Genomic DNA, 15,537 nt, shown 5'->3' with positions numbered 1-15,537 from the left:
GTCTCTCTCTAATCTCATCCTTACACAACTGGCCCAACTATTGCATCAGCTTAACCTTCAGACAAAGAATCATGGTGAGAAAAAAATAATTACTTTAATACGCCATTTCGAACAAAGCAGAAACTAGCAATCCTTAAATAATACATGAAAGCATTAAAAAATGTAAATTCACAACCAGACCGATAAAATCAAGGCCTAGGGGCTTATTCACTATAAAGTGTACCAATCATCAGAACACCTTGAAAAGCATGAAATGATGTAAGTTATGATTATTAAATATAGGGCAATCACAGGAATACTTCTTAAAAGTAATAAAAATATGTTATTTACGTGATATCAGCAAACCTAATCAAAGTATTGAATATGATGAAACAACATAATAAATCATTACTTAAACCATTTAATAAGTGGGGAGGACATTATTCTGGGTTGTTACAAACTTCTGTCCTATTTTTAAATTTTCAGTCAATCCTTCCTCAAAATTTATTTTGAAATTTTTTCAACTTCCTGTATTTTTCTCTTGTTTACATAAATGCTCCAAATATCCTCATTAATCATGCCTTGCAGATCTGTGAATTCTTTTTGGTTCCTACCAATGTTATTCAGCACCTGCCCTTAATTATTGTGTAAATCTGTAAATTTTTTTTATTTCCCTGAACATCATGACCTATGTATACATCAAACTACAAATTTCTACTATGTATATACCCAATCCATCCTGTATTTCTACATTTCTAACTTTACATTCAGTCAGCCTGTGTGCACAAGTGGCTACCTGTCCATTCATTCTGATTGCAATTTGTCAGTATTAGTTCCTATTCATACCAATTTCTGCTGTACTCATGGTATTATTTCTTTCCGTACCTGTGACAGTTCCTGCCTAGTTTCATGCCCTGTGTGAGGTTATGTTGTTTTTGTGTTATCCATTTCATTTCCTGTTTAATTGGCTGAGTGTTCTGTGAATTTTGTCTCATTTCCTGCGTCATTCCCATTGGTATCTTAAATATGGCTTATTCTAACCCCACCCTCTCCCCATGCATTAACTTTAGTCATTGGTGCAGGATCTTTCAGACCTGAAAAAAACCAAACTATAAATTCTACATTTACATTTGGTTTTTCTTGCATAGTTTCTGAGCTTCCCCTTCACAACTACCCACAGTACTCGTGATCCTGTAATTTTACAATGTAATTTACTTCAACACTTACCTAACCTCATTTTACTAAACAAAAAACAACTTAATTTAAAATTTTGTTAAAATCATGCCCTTTTTTGACTTGTTTCATTTAGTCTTCTGTCCCACAAAGTCCTGTGACGTGAAGAATTTGAAGACCTGCATTGTCCGGTGCTGTTACCTTCCCACAATATCACATGTTCACTTACTGGACACTGGATACTGTATCTCGCCAACAGTGCTGCTTGATGCGTAGAACACTTGTAGGTATTCGACACTCGTTGAAAACTGCATTCAGTCACTCAGCAACACAGCATCACCTACGATCGTGTAATACTTTAATGATTGTGCAAAAACCTTTTTTCACTCAACTGCTGTTTACTATTTTGGCAAGGCGTGTTAAACTCTAGCCTTATGGCCAGGTGCCAGTGTGCTAATCCAGACCTCACCGGCTAGCTATCGCCTGAATTGCATATACAGTGAACTCTCGATATCTCGGACTTCGATATCCCGGACATCGGATAACTCGGACATCTGCAAAAGTGGGGTGCGCGTCATTTGCTGGCGCGAGGTGCGAGAGACTTGGCAACAGTGCGTGATGGGCGGATTGGGAGACGTGGCAACGGTGCCCGGCGCGCCGAGGTGTCTGTTGTTATTAGTCACCAGCCCGTCACGTCGGCGGTAACAACGGCAGTAATTGATGCACTTGGTGAACTAATGGGTAGTTGGAATAAATAAATCGACACGTAGCAGTATCTTTTATGTTTATGTTCAGTTAATTCTTTACACATTAAAATGGCGCCTAAATGAAAATGTGTATCTTTAAGTATCGCGCAAAAGTTAAAATTGATTGAAAGGCTAGAGTCGTGCGCGTCTGTGGATAGTTTGTGCGTAGAATTTGGGATTGCTAAACAAACTTTCAGTTATAAATTTACATTACATACGCTCATAAAAACCTTTATCGGTACGTATTTTTTATCGGTAAATATTTTGTATCATTATCTCTCACGTTTACCGTCCACCCCCTCCATTCCGTAAGAGACGTTGAGAAACAGCTGACCTCGCCTCTCTCCGTCATTCTCTTTCATCTCCTCCCTTAGACCATTCCATAAACAACACGAGTCTCCTCAGCAGGCAAACAATGGATTCATTATTCAGCATATAGCACAGGCTTATCTTATCACCACGTCCCGGACCACCTCTCACCCCTTTTAGTCCGAGATATCGAGAGTTCACTGTACATAAACACTTAAAAACAAATCCATAATAATTTGCTGGTAGTCTGGTAAATTGATCTGTCTATGACTGGTAAATGAATCAAAACAATTAATGATGATTCTTAAATAAAAGAGTTGAAATGATTTTAGTCAATTTATTCTTCTCATGTCGAAAAAAAACTTACAGCTCCTTTACAAGATTGTTTCTACTCAAAATACTCATTCACTTTTATCACTTGCTACTTAAAGTCATGTGTCTTCACAAAGTAATGTCCGTAGCAACTCTGCATGTGGGACTAGGTACAGAGAAACTTGGGAAACTATGTTCCTGTGGGTCTTCCGACCACCCGGGCCTATGTCCCACATCTGGGGCTTAATTTATAGCTGAAACTTGAAAAGAAATATAGGTTTAAATTTAGTGGCGGCATGGCTTGACACCCAAACATGAAATTATCTGCCCTAGGCTCTCATCAAAATGTTATTTATGAGCCGTCACCCTCTCACGTCCCTCGACGCAGTACTTGAACAACGACTAAAGACAAAGAGTCTGTGTGATCGCCCGCCACCTCGCAGAGTACAAGTATCACGTGACCTCAATGACCAGTGACATCACAACACATTACAATAACACAACAGTATACCAATTTCCTAACCCTCGGAGTAGGGCTTTTCCCGCAAACAGTAAAACAATAAAAAAAATTTTTTTTTATTACTTATGCAAAAATATGATACAAATACAGGCTCGCCTGGGAGAGGACATATGCAGATTTTTATATAATAAAACTTGCAGAATGCCCCTGAACGCCTCTGCACACAAAAATAAGTCTAAAAAGTTGGCATTGCTGTGGCTCACAACTATCTCGTATCCTTTCTTTCATAAACCAAGTACACAATGTTCCATAAACTTTCTGATTGCTTTCAAATAAATAAAATAAAAATATGGGCTTGTGAAACGTATTTAGAACTAGCTGCCCGACCCGGCTTCGCACAGCTATACTAATGGAAAAAAATTAAGCCACATCTCCCATTTACAGTAATGGTAAATAAAAAAAAAATTCAGTGAAAATTTATTACAATGCTGTATAATGTACCGGAGAGAAAATGAATAGCACCGATGGTTTCCCGACTCGTGCACGCAACGTACAACTGATGTATCCGTACTTCGCTACGACATTCTACAGGCAGATCACTCTTGCGCCGCTCATTATACATGCCCCTCCTTGTGGGTACGCCACTGCCGCGCGATGCCCGTTGCCATGGAGACGCAGAAGGCATGTGAACAATGCAAAATCCTGTTCTCATGCAGACAAAGTACCCACTGTTGCCTGGTTTTAACCAACCATGGGATCTAATTTTCGGAAAATGTCATCCTCCGTAACATAAGGAACATTACTGTGAAGTTTCAAGTCTGTAAAATATATATACTTGAAAAAAAGGGCAATTTTTGATATTTAAAGTACCCGCAAAATTTCAACGGTGATGACTGCACTAACAATGAAATAGTCGTTGCCATAGAGACGAATGAAGCATCAACAAAGCAACAGACGTTGCCATGGTGATTTCCTACCAAAAACTGGAAATTTTGATATATTATGCCCCCGAAACTCCCCTTGGGATCGGATTTCCGCAGAATCCGTTCTTATTGAGCGTGTACATCACAAAATGTGTAACTATGCTAAATTTCAAGTCAATCGGGTGTATAGTTTTAGAGATCTCGTGATGAGTGAGTCAGTGAGTGGTATTTCGCTTATATATATATGTGTGTGTGTGTGTGTGTGTGTGTGTGTGTGTGTATGTATATATATATATATCCCCTTGGGGGTAGAATTAATCAAAATCCTTTCTTACCGAATGCCTACGTCATAACATCTACCTGCATGCCAAATTTCAGCCCGATCCGTCCAGTGGTTTGGGCTGTGCGTTGATAGATCACTATGTCAGTCAGTCAGTCACCTTTGAGTTATTTATATATAGATTAATAAAATCCGAAAAAATGCAGTTACTTAAATTATAACCAAGCATACAAAGTGTGAACCAGTTAAAACATATTTTAATGGCTCTTCTGAATAAAACAATAAGCATCAAAATTAATCATAGGAATATTTCGAATTATAAAATAAAAGTTTGGAAATTAGGTTATGTGGACCAATTAATACACTGTCTCACTGGAAAATATATTTGCAGTAATATACTTTGCAAAGCTAGGGAGTTGAGGGGTCTGCAACGATATACTGCTCTAAGAGTCCACATAATTAACATTTTCAATTACTCTAAGTAGCATACCTGATTCTCTGAAGAGGTGTGTTTATATGTTCTTAGACTTTGTATAGCCTTGTTTGGATCAAAACTTAAATATGGTACTGCTATTTAGAACAACATTAGTAAAACTGTAAACTGATAGTGACTTACTTGATAAATTCTGAAGCAAATTAATTAATATTTTAATCCTAATTGAGAAATTTAATAACTAGTATGTGGATTCGCACTCGCTTCTTGCCTCTTTGTCATGATGAAGAGAAACAATAAATAATATTAAATATTTAAATAAAATTTTTTAAAAATTTAACAAATTTTAATGAAAAATATTTGTACAATTTTTATAAAAGTAGCCCTAACTGTAATTATTTACTTGGTACCACTGTTATAAAAAATCTTTTCTTCAACAGGTGTAAGCTATCTTTAATTTGTACATTAACTGAGACTTGTGATATTTTATGTTGAATGCTCACAAAATTTCAAAAATTAAATAAGTTATTTTTTATTATGACTTAATAAAATAATATCACTTATTTATCTGAAAAATAATTACAGTATCAAGTAAATACGTTATGTTGTGTTATCTATGTTGTTAAGATTGTCTTGTAATCATATTCTTGTCCACGTTTCTGTAAATTTTGGTATTTTTTTATGTATTCAAGATTTTGGTATTCTGCATATCATTTAAGTCTCTAAGCGTAGGCAGACATGTAACAAATCATATATAAAACAAAAATAAAGTTTAATAAATAAAATTCTAATTGAATCTTAATGGGTTATCTTGTATAAGCCAGTGGAGTCAAAAAATTTAATGTAATATTTTTATTATGTTAAAGCAGCTAGAGTTCCTGGAGATTGCATTTGTTGTTGCATTTATGACAATTATTTTTAGGTTTAAGAGAGAGAGAAAAAAATTTTTCTTGAAAATTTACTTTTAAAAGCTGTGGTTTCTTGTTGATAGTATAATTTTTCCTTTTCACTCGTTAAATAGGAGTTACCAACCTATTTTGTCCTCTAATTTAGAAAAATTTAAGTATAATCCAGTTTGTACTTACTATAGAGTTTTGATATGAATGTGAAAATTAACATAAAACATTTTCTGGTTGAATTCACTAAAATAAATAATTTGAATGGTAATAACAGATATTAATCAAAATATAATTATTTATGTGATTTTGACTGTGGCTTCGCCTCATGAGCCTGTAACGACTCGGCTTCCTTGCGGGCTGTTGTATTGCTGACGTACGTGACTGTGTGTTTATTTAATTTCATCTTAATATGTGCAATCCTGACTCAGTCTGTAAAACTTACTCATTCTTTAATCTTTATGACTACTATCCGGACAAAAAGAGGCACCAAGTATAGTTTCTACAGGAATATAGAATCAAAAAAACAATTATTATTGTAATATGTTGACCTTTTGTTTATAATAATTGGTTTTATAATGAGCCATGTTTATAAGCTACGTAGTGGAATTCATAAATTTTTTCCTTCTGTATTTTTCCCTAGGATGAGCGTCCTTTCACATGTGCGAGAAATGCGAGCTTAAATGGTTCACCAGCCTCAGACACATGTGATATCTTTGTAAGCGGACAGAAGATTCAATTCACTCTTCTGGCAAACTGGGGGCATCCCTCTTTGATAGGTATGTCACATATGTATTTTTTTCATGCATGATTGTAAGTAGTTAAAAGTAAACAGCAAGTAGGCCCAAAAGAAAATATAAGGAATCAGCTTTATATGTTTGTTCCAAAAAATACACCATTTAAGTTAGTTCTTTCATATAAACATTGCCTAATCTAATCAGTTATATCTGAAAAAAATGTTTTTGAATAACCACTCTAATGATAAATCTTAATTTTTATTTTTTACTTACATAGGTAAATTAATTGTGTAACTTTCATTAGAAATATTTAAATCTTAATCATATTTTATTGTTTTTTATACAAACATATTATAAAACCAAGTAATAACACTTCTCAAGTGTAGATGTTGCTGTCACCTTCTTGTTTATTTTTTTGCATATGTTACTTTAGTATTGCGCAAAGTAAAGACATCAATTTGTCTATCTGCATTGCTATTTTGCAACCTCTTACTGCTTGATTATGTGTGACCATGTTATTAAATGAACCAGAGCTAAGTCACTTCTAATTAGGTCATGTACTTGTATTCACTAGGACACCTTGTTAACTATTGTTGAGTTCAGTAAGCATAGATGCTTTAAAAACTTGAGATAATGTCAGTTTTGGTAGAGAACTTAGATTTTTTTTATAAATAGGATAGTAAAATTATTTGCAATTTTTTATGAAAAACAAACTCTGTATTTTTTGTGATACATATATGTCAGTGTGTATCTGAAATATTTATAATGTAAAGATGTCTTAAAATCCGTGGAAGGATCGTCTTCCTCCCTTTGGTTAGAAACAATATGTTTCATTACTCTGGACTTTTGATTTCTTACAACTATAATTTTTTTAGTTTATTTTATTTCTGCGGTAACATGATTATCATGTAGAAATAATGCTGAAGTTAATTAAAATATTTTGGGCTAAAACAATTCATTAAACAAACATGAATACTATATGGAAATGATTAGAAATCATTACATAATATGTAACTCATGTATTTAATGTTTACATAAATTAATAAATTTAAACAACCACATGTAAATTATGGTATGGATAATAAATATGAACGTTAAAGTTCTTATGACATTATTTAAGTTATAGAACAACAATAAAATTTATATGTATGATTAGAACTAAAGGACAACAATAAAATTTCTACATAACTTTTAGACATATTTACATTAAAAATATTTCAGATACACACTAACATATATGTATCACAAAAAATACAGAGTTCGTTTTTCATAAAAATTGCAAATCATTTTTTTCTCCTATCTTATAAAAAAATCTAAGTCCTCTACCAAAACTGACATTATCTCAAGGTGTTTAAAACATCTATGCTTACTGAACTCCAGTTTAAAACTTAAGTTGAAAGCAGTTGACTCAAACTATTTTATTTAGGTACTATGTCAAACAATTTTATCACCCATGTGGTAGTAGGCAAAAATTTTAATTTCTGGGCAACAAACAACTGCAGTTTTTCCTATTTATTATATTAAAAACATAGGCTCAGGTTGAATTACGTACACTATTCCTTTTGTAATTTATTTGGTAATTAATTTATTTTAATCCAATGAACAATAAGTACTGAATGTTAGCGTACTGGTAAACCTAGTGTTATAGGGGCTGGCTACAAGAGTAGGCAAGTGATTTGGAGGAGATCCAGAACTGAAGCCTGGGACATCACAGTTGTAAAATGTAGACTTTTTTTTATATACACATGAATAAAATTTTTAATGTGTGAAATGTTGTGAAGTATGGAAGAGAAAGTTAAACCTACACTTATCACGCTTATCAGGTAGACATGCATAGACACTTTATTCCTTACAACAATTAAAATTGTACATATCTATTTCATACAGTATTAAAAAAAGGAAGTCTTGAAATATAAAGGACCAAATTTATCTAATATTCTATTTTGAAAATATGGATGAAATATTTTTTATTATTTTAATTACAAGTACCAAAAAAATTAAGGTGAAGATGCTAAAATTATAACAAAGGTTTCTGTAAGTAATTATCAAACAAACTAAAATAAAAAAGTTACAGAGCAACATTTATGATATAATGCTTCTTTATTGAAGGAAAACTTTATGAATTAAAGAAAGTGTTCATATTAGTCACACCAATATCACTTGTCAGGAAAGAGTTCTTACCTAACTTCTTGTTCGATCTCTCTGTGGCACTCCCCAGGTGTTCGTGATTATCGGTATAGAGTGCAGTCCTCTGAAAGTGGGAGTCTGTAACTGCAGTGGTGGTCCACAGGTCTCACGGGTCTGGAGCTGGTGGGGGATGCTGGCTGTGCTGTGCCCATAGAGCCTCACTACCTCCACTGCTCCGAGCGGTCCTCGGACATCTACAGGTAACACTCGACACGGCTCTTTGAAGGTTGGCTGGTGGCAATTAGTGGCCGCTAAACCTGCCTGGTTGAACTCTACTTAGAATCAAGTCTTGTGACATGCTTAATTAAACTTTAACCTTGTACATACTTTATGAAAATATTAACCATTATATTTTGATTCGAGTGACACCTTTTGTCATGTATTTGTATTACGTATGACTTATAAGTGTCAGTTTAACTACCTGAGGAACAGCAACAACTTTTGTTTTTCCAACTTGTTTAAGATTATACAGTCATTGGCATAAAAAGCGTACGGGCCATTATTGAAAAGTCAAGGATCAATGGAACGGGAAGGTTGTAATGGTGTATGTAAATGAGAAACAAATATGTTTGTAAAGGTGTTTTTGTTTCTGCTTGGAGAAAACAAGGCTTAGAGGTAGGCCATCAAGAGAAATATGAAAATATCTTTACTGCTAAGCTGCAACTGTGAATTTGGACTGGGCCAAGACTGTGAATGGCTAGCAAATTTTTTTGATCCCACTTGTTTTAAGTAGCAGTATCAACAAATTGCTAGCATATTTTAGCGACTTAAACATGACAGCGATAACATTGTCATCATTAACACATTACAGGAGGAAAAAGTTTTAGTTTCCTGTGATTTAATCAAAATTATGGGTTTATTGAAATATATTAATAATTTGGGTAAATAATATGATATACCATTGTTCGATGAGACTTGTCATGCGATGATGGCCACTGAACCTTGGTTATGGAATGACAGTGTGGATGGATGATTAGAATAATAGAGCAAGTCTGAAATGTTTGCTAGTAAATTTATTTAAAGTTCTTTGCTGCAACACTATAGTAAAATACCTTGACACAACTAAACATCCACAGAACATGGTATAGACGTTTTCTTGTGTTACGTGAGTGCAAAGTTCCTTCTTGGGTCATGTTCGGTTTCATGACATAACATGCTGATCCTATATCTCTGTCGGACTATCGACTGCCGTGAAAAATTCCTTTTCTCTGTAAGCTAATTCTCTACTACGTCCGGAAAAAACGTGCGTTGCACTACTGTACCGCAGAACAAGCCATCTTAGCAAGACTCTAAGTAACAATGTCAGTGGTTGTTACAGCAGCTCCTGAAACTTACCAATATTTTTTTTCCAGACGGAGCATGGTTGCAGGTTGCTAACCAGAATTTTAACATGATGGAGGATATCATCATGTCGGAAAATAAATATTGAATTTTATACATTATTCTCAATATTATTAGATTATTACCATTTTAGTGCAAAATAGTTGATCATACCCAAATACATTACACATGGTGTCCTGACGCTGAGATGCGATAAGATCTTTAAATGTACTTTATTCCTAATATTTTGCCATTTATTATGCAAAATACTTTTCCTTACCTAAATGTGTTACATATCAATTGTATTGTTTCTATGGAACATGATGAGGTTACGGAATCTGTTCTATCCTTAATTGACGACCACATTAAACCGCAAAATGATTTCTCATAACTATATTGATTACGTTATAAAACCATGTAATGTGACAAGAATGATGAACTGTTATATATTTAGTCTGTATGGAGTGGATATAAATTGGGGAAAGCATCCATGCAATCGACTATTAAGTCATATACCCTCAACACAATCACGATGTGGGAAAACATTAATGGAGATTCCGATGCAGCCGCTCGTCGAGATGCCAAAGAATGTCTTGAAAAAGAGCAAGAGCACTTAAAAGAAGATGAGAGGGAGAAACAAGAAAGAAGCGACAAGACAGGAAGCGGCGAAACGAAGAGCAGTGGCAACTCGACTGGCGCTTGATGCAGCATGCACTAACGCTAAATCAGCAGGCAGTGGGACATCTACAACACACTCGGCGAATGCATTGATCCCAATTCTTATACATTATGGACTTAAGGTTTTTTTAATGTATTAAAAATCTAAATTGAAAAGTTGGCTTTCAATCCATATTTGTTTCATTTCAAAGTGAATGATAATTTAGCTTTAAGTCCGAGCTCATCTGTACTTTTCTTTGAACATCACAAAACAACTGTTTTTCTACATGATACTAGTCAATCGGTTAATTACTTCAATAATAATACATTGTAGTATTTATGCCCACTTTGATGTAGTACAATCTGCATTCCATGCACAAATAACTGTGATTACTACACTTCGTAACACAATTGTATGTGTAATGTGACATGCTATTTAAACAGTGACAGGATCTACAGGACACGTTACATGAAGTTGTTAGGAAATAATTGTATCATTTGTACATCATACTTTGCATCTCAGTGAAGTTTTGTGTATGGTTGCTATCATATTATAGTCATAAGATGATAGTCAAAAAATAAAAGTAATCATATTTTAAGCATTGATTTATTACATCACTTATGTTAATATAAACATTATACTTGATTTCCCTAAAAATTTGCATTTTGTGTCAAGTGTCCGCATGGTATTATAGTACGCTGATAATTGACTAAATACATGTGCTTGCCACCAAAAGTATTTTTATAACTGTCATCAGGATCATCCGTCCTTACTTATTTATCGCAGTGGCGACAGATGTTTGGTTTCCTATTTGAACGGCATTGTGCCGCGCCATACTAGCTATTTTCTGACAACCTGTGTCATATGGATGCAGTAACAGCAACTGTCAGCAATCTTTGTCTGAATTTTTTTGCAGCTTATCTTTAGTCGTTACTCATGGATCAAGGAAACCTTACTCAGACATCTCAAGTTCATATCCTAGAAACACATGAAAGGTAGACATCAAGCTGCCGTACTAGCATTATGATGCAGTGACTTTTTTTATGTATCTTGTGCTGAAATCCATCATCATATTTGCAGTATGTCCAAATCCAGTATGTACTGTAGGGACCCCAGAAAATGGTAAATAAAACTGGCTCATTTCGGTGTAAAAAAATGACAAAAGCGGTGCAAAAAATCAGTGTAAAAATAAGCAAGCGGTGCTAAAAATCGGTGTAAAAATTTGGTGAGATACATTAAATTAAAATTGAAATTGGCAAACGAGGATTGTTTTGCTTAAAATTTTTTTAAATTTTAATATTAAGTTAAACATAAAATGCACTCAGTTGGCAAAGACTGGAACCTGGAATTTTACAAAAAAGTTTTTTAAGTATATGTTTATACAATGAAACCCTGATTGTAAGTTCCCATTTATAACATTTTTCTGGTTACTAAGTTACATTCTCTAGTCCCAAAAACTGATTTTTGTAACAAAGCTATAGGAGGCCTACATTCACATTACTTATCCTAACTTACGTTTTATGCGGGCATGATGAACTGAAGAATTATTTCATTGGCCAAATAGTGCTTAACTACTGCGCACACACAAAATAATACAAAAAATTTAAAAATGCAATAAAAATACTGAACCACAGTACCTTGAATATATTTATTTAACCAGGTCCTCATGTTTGGGTCATCTGCTTTTTCCAAAGGTATGTTTGCCCCCACCATCATTTCAACAAAGTCAATTATAAATTATTGTTTGTTTACAACTATGTTTTTAGAAGTTTGCAAAGCAGCTCCTATAGACGTCTGTTTTGCAGTACCGGTAGTCGACGTTGATGCCGCACATAATTTTTTTTTTATGAGTTGCGTTAGAAACATGTTTTAGGCATGTGTCTCGACGCATCCAGTCCACACGAACGTTGCAAAACTTACACATTATTATCTTATCCCTAACATCAAATATATAAAATTCGTCCTGCTTCATCTTTCGTTCTCGATCGAAAACCGTAACTATTTTCGGCATCTTAACACAAAAATAAGCACTACTAACTAGATGCTTGGATATTAATACCGAGTAACAGAGTAACCGAGACGTCATAAGAAAAACACTACTGCAAGCTGCACCGTAAAAACATTTATGCCGTAGTGGTACGCACACGAAAAAATATTGTGTTCGGCCAGAATGAAACTGTTATGTAAGCGTAAATATTGTGTTCGCTTCTGTGCGCTAGAATTTTTGAGAACTAATACCAACTACACGAAAATTGTGTTCGTAACGCTGCTGCATAGCGGCAATGTAAATATACATGTTTGCCGCCATGTTGAAACTACAATCGATTTCGTTACGCGATATCAATACAATCGATAGTAAGATTATTTACAGTATCCGACCAATGTAAACATTCTTGGTAACGGAAATTACGTGGATTTCGCGCAAAGTTTCGTGTTTTGTGAAAAAATAGCAGATTTATTGAAAACGGTGAAATAGTGCCCAATTTCGCGGTATTTCGTGTATTTCGCGGTTCACCATTTTCTGGGGTCCCTAATGTACCGTGTTTTTTCGCATAATTGTCACACATTTTATTCTAAAATGAAGTTTGAAAAGTAGGGGTGCGACGATTATGCGGAACAATTTTTTTTGTTAGATAAATTTATTCATTAAAACAAAATCCATTCATGGAAAGTACGTTTATTTAAAAAGGGAAGTATAAAAGAACACGCCAAAAAATTTAAATTAATAAGTCATACATCAAAAACCTTTATTCAACTTTAAATAAATACATCTGTGATCCAAATGAAAGCCGAACGAACGCGTAACTACCATAGTACACAACATGAAAGAATGCGGGTTATCAAATGTAGTTAACTCAGCACCTGATAGAGAGCGCGCGTTGTATGCACTCGGTGAGATATCGATATTCGGCTACGTGCGCGCGCTCTATACGGAAAGCAACATAACCAAACATTAATGATTGCAACGAGCGCTGGCTACAGTTTTGTACGGGATACACCGCGGCGACACTGACGAACGGATGAAGGTTATAACGTTTAAAAAGTCTCTAAAAGATAATGTACACGTCAGACAACTTCGTATTTCCGTTAATTAAATAAGTAAGTGGTAATGTCAGAATATATATTAGATTTATATTTTAAAATACATTGTTTTATACGGAAAAAAATACCCACACAAAGCGCTTGGAATCTAATAGCGGGACCAAACACATTATGTGACGTTTAAGGGAAAGTTTTTTTTTATCCAAATTTTGACACCCTAAAATATGGGTGCAACGATTACGCGCGTGCGACTATTATGCGATAAAAGAGGGTACTAACAAATGAACCTATATTATTGTCTTTTGGCTGATAAGACATCTCCATGTGGTCTGCACTGGAACATAAGGCTGCAGGTGCATAGTTTTTGAATGAGTGCTATTCGTGATAACGAGTCCTTTCTGCAGTTGACCATTATTAACACATAGGAGTATTTATGTCCCTGGCACTGCAGTATGCTTTGCATCCCCTATACACTAATCATAACTCCACATCATCACGCCTTGCAACACAACTGTAGGAGTAAAATGGCATTTTAGACAGTGGCTAGTAGCACATCAACTAGCTGTTTCCTCTAATGCCATCCAAGCTCGATTCAGCTGTATTTAACATAACGGTGTCATTGGGAGAACTAAATTTGAATGTTATGTTTGATGTAACTTTTTAGACCAGGTTAATGTGTTCTGGTTTGCACCTAAATTGATTATGTGTCATTAGCATTTTGACTTATTAATTTTTTTTTAATATGTGAAGTAACGAGTGTAAACTTCATGTCAATAAAAACCTCTACTTGACACTCTTGAGTATTTATCCAGTACGACCATGTGTGTACTACCATGGGTATGAGCATGGGCGTAGATCCCGGGGGGGCCAGGTGTGCCCGGGTCCCCCTGGAATTAATGGGCCCCTCCTTGGAGGGGCCCACTTTGTGATTTTAAAGTTAACGGTGTACACAACATATATATATATCAGATTATTATTTACAACGACGACAGACACTTTGACATGCTTTACATTCCTACCTTCGAGTTCCGTAGTTATTTTCCCCTACCCCTTCTGCGACGAAAGCCATGGTATGGAGTTTTTCAGTGAGAACTTTGAAACCCTTAATTCCTAGAAACCGTTCATTCCAAAGGATGAAGCTAGGGTAGGGATCCGTTAGCATTTCCTCCCCATTGTTATCCACACTACCTTGTCCTCTGAAACGACAGTATTATAGGTTTCAGGTAGTCTGTTTTTAAAGTGGTTTTGCTCTCGTGTGCGCCAGTCTTCTGCTTTCTTGGCAAACATCAACATGGATAAGTTTGTGACGCGTGACCTGGTAAGCTTGATTGTTTTATAAGTAGTGACTATTATTTAGGTAATATATTTTATTTAAGTGATTATGTAACGTTATTTTTTCCAGTAAATAAACAACTTAATACTTTAACAGTAATTATAGTAGAATTTAGTTTATTTACGAACTGAAACTTATATACCATTTTCTGGAATTTTTTAGCTCATCTCCATTCTGTAAGGCTAACTGCTCTGTACGTTACATGTGAATATACAGGGAATAATTTTTTTTCTCGTCAATATGGAATCTTTAATAACTATTCAAGCGGAATATTTTAACTAAATAATTCACTGCCAAAATACTGATTATACTAAATATAAGCCGAGAAATGTATGTGGTTCAATTAGCTGTAGGATAAATTTCATAGTTCTATCTCCAAGATTTTTCATTTGTGTCATTAAGTTTTTCTTTTTTACCTGGTTCATGCCTTTACTAAATAAAATAGTCTTTAAGGGTTTTAATATCATTCAATCATTCATTTTATGTTGATTGGTTTATTAGGTTTGGCGCTTTGGGTTTTTAGGGCGCATCAAAAACTGTGAACAAAGAATTTTACGAACAGCATTTGAATCGCAGTAATTATGTGATGTGGCATAAAAAATCCGAGAAAGTGCGAGTCGAACTCGCGCACGAAGGGTTCCGTACCATTATCTATAAAAACGGCAAAAAAAACATGTCTGTTGTATGGGAGCCCCACTTAAATATTTATTTTATTCTGTTTTAGTATTTCTTGTTATAGCGGCAACAGA

General features: G+C 34.7%; 1 protein-coding gene across 4 annotated transcripts in view; it reads left to right on the top strand.

The window, feature by feature from the left end:
* The window catches only part of LOC134531628 (katanin-interacting protein-like), a 136,377-nt gene that overhangs the window by 55,547 nt on the left and 65,293 nt on the right, over window positions 1-15,537 (top strand). For all 4 annotated transcript variants that reach the window (XR_010075049.1, XR_010075048.1, XM_063367385.1 and 1 more), the window contains exons 8-9: window positions 6,155-6,290; window positions 8,539-8,635. Coding sequence is in view for 2 of the 4 variants with exons in the window: in XM_063367385.1 (XP_063223455.1) it covers window positions 6,155-6,290; window positions 8,539-8,635 (233 nt within the window). In the remaining 2 variants the exon portion in view is untranslated. The remainder of the gene's footprint in view (window positions 1-6,154; window positions 6,291-8,538; window positions 8,636-15,537) is intronic.

This window comes from Bacillus rossius, chromosome 5, assembly GCF_032445375.1.
Source record: "Bacillus rossius redtenbacheri isolate Brsri chromosome 5, Brsri_v3, whole genome shotgun sequence".
Taxonomy (NCBI): Eukaryota; Metazoa; Arthropoda; class Insecta; order Phasmatodea; family Bacillidae; genus Bacillus; species Bacillus rossius.
The sequence above is the reverse complement of the archived record's forward strand: the minus strand, read 5'-3'. Positions and strand labels throughout refer to the sequence as shown.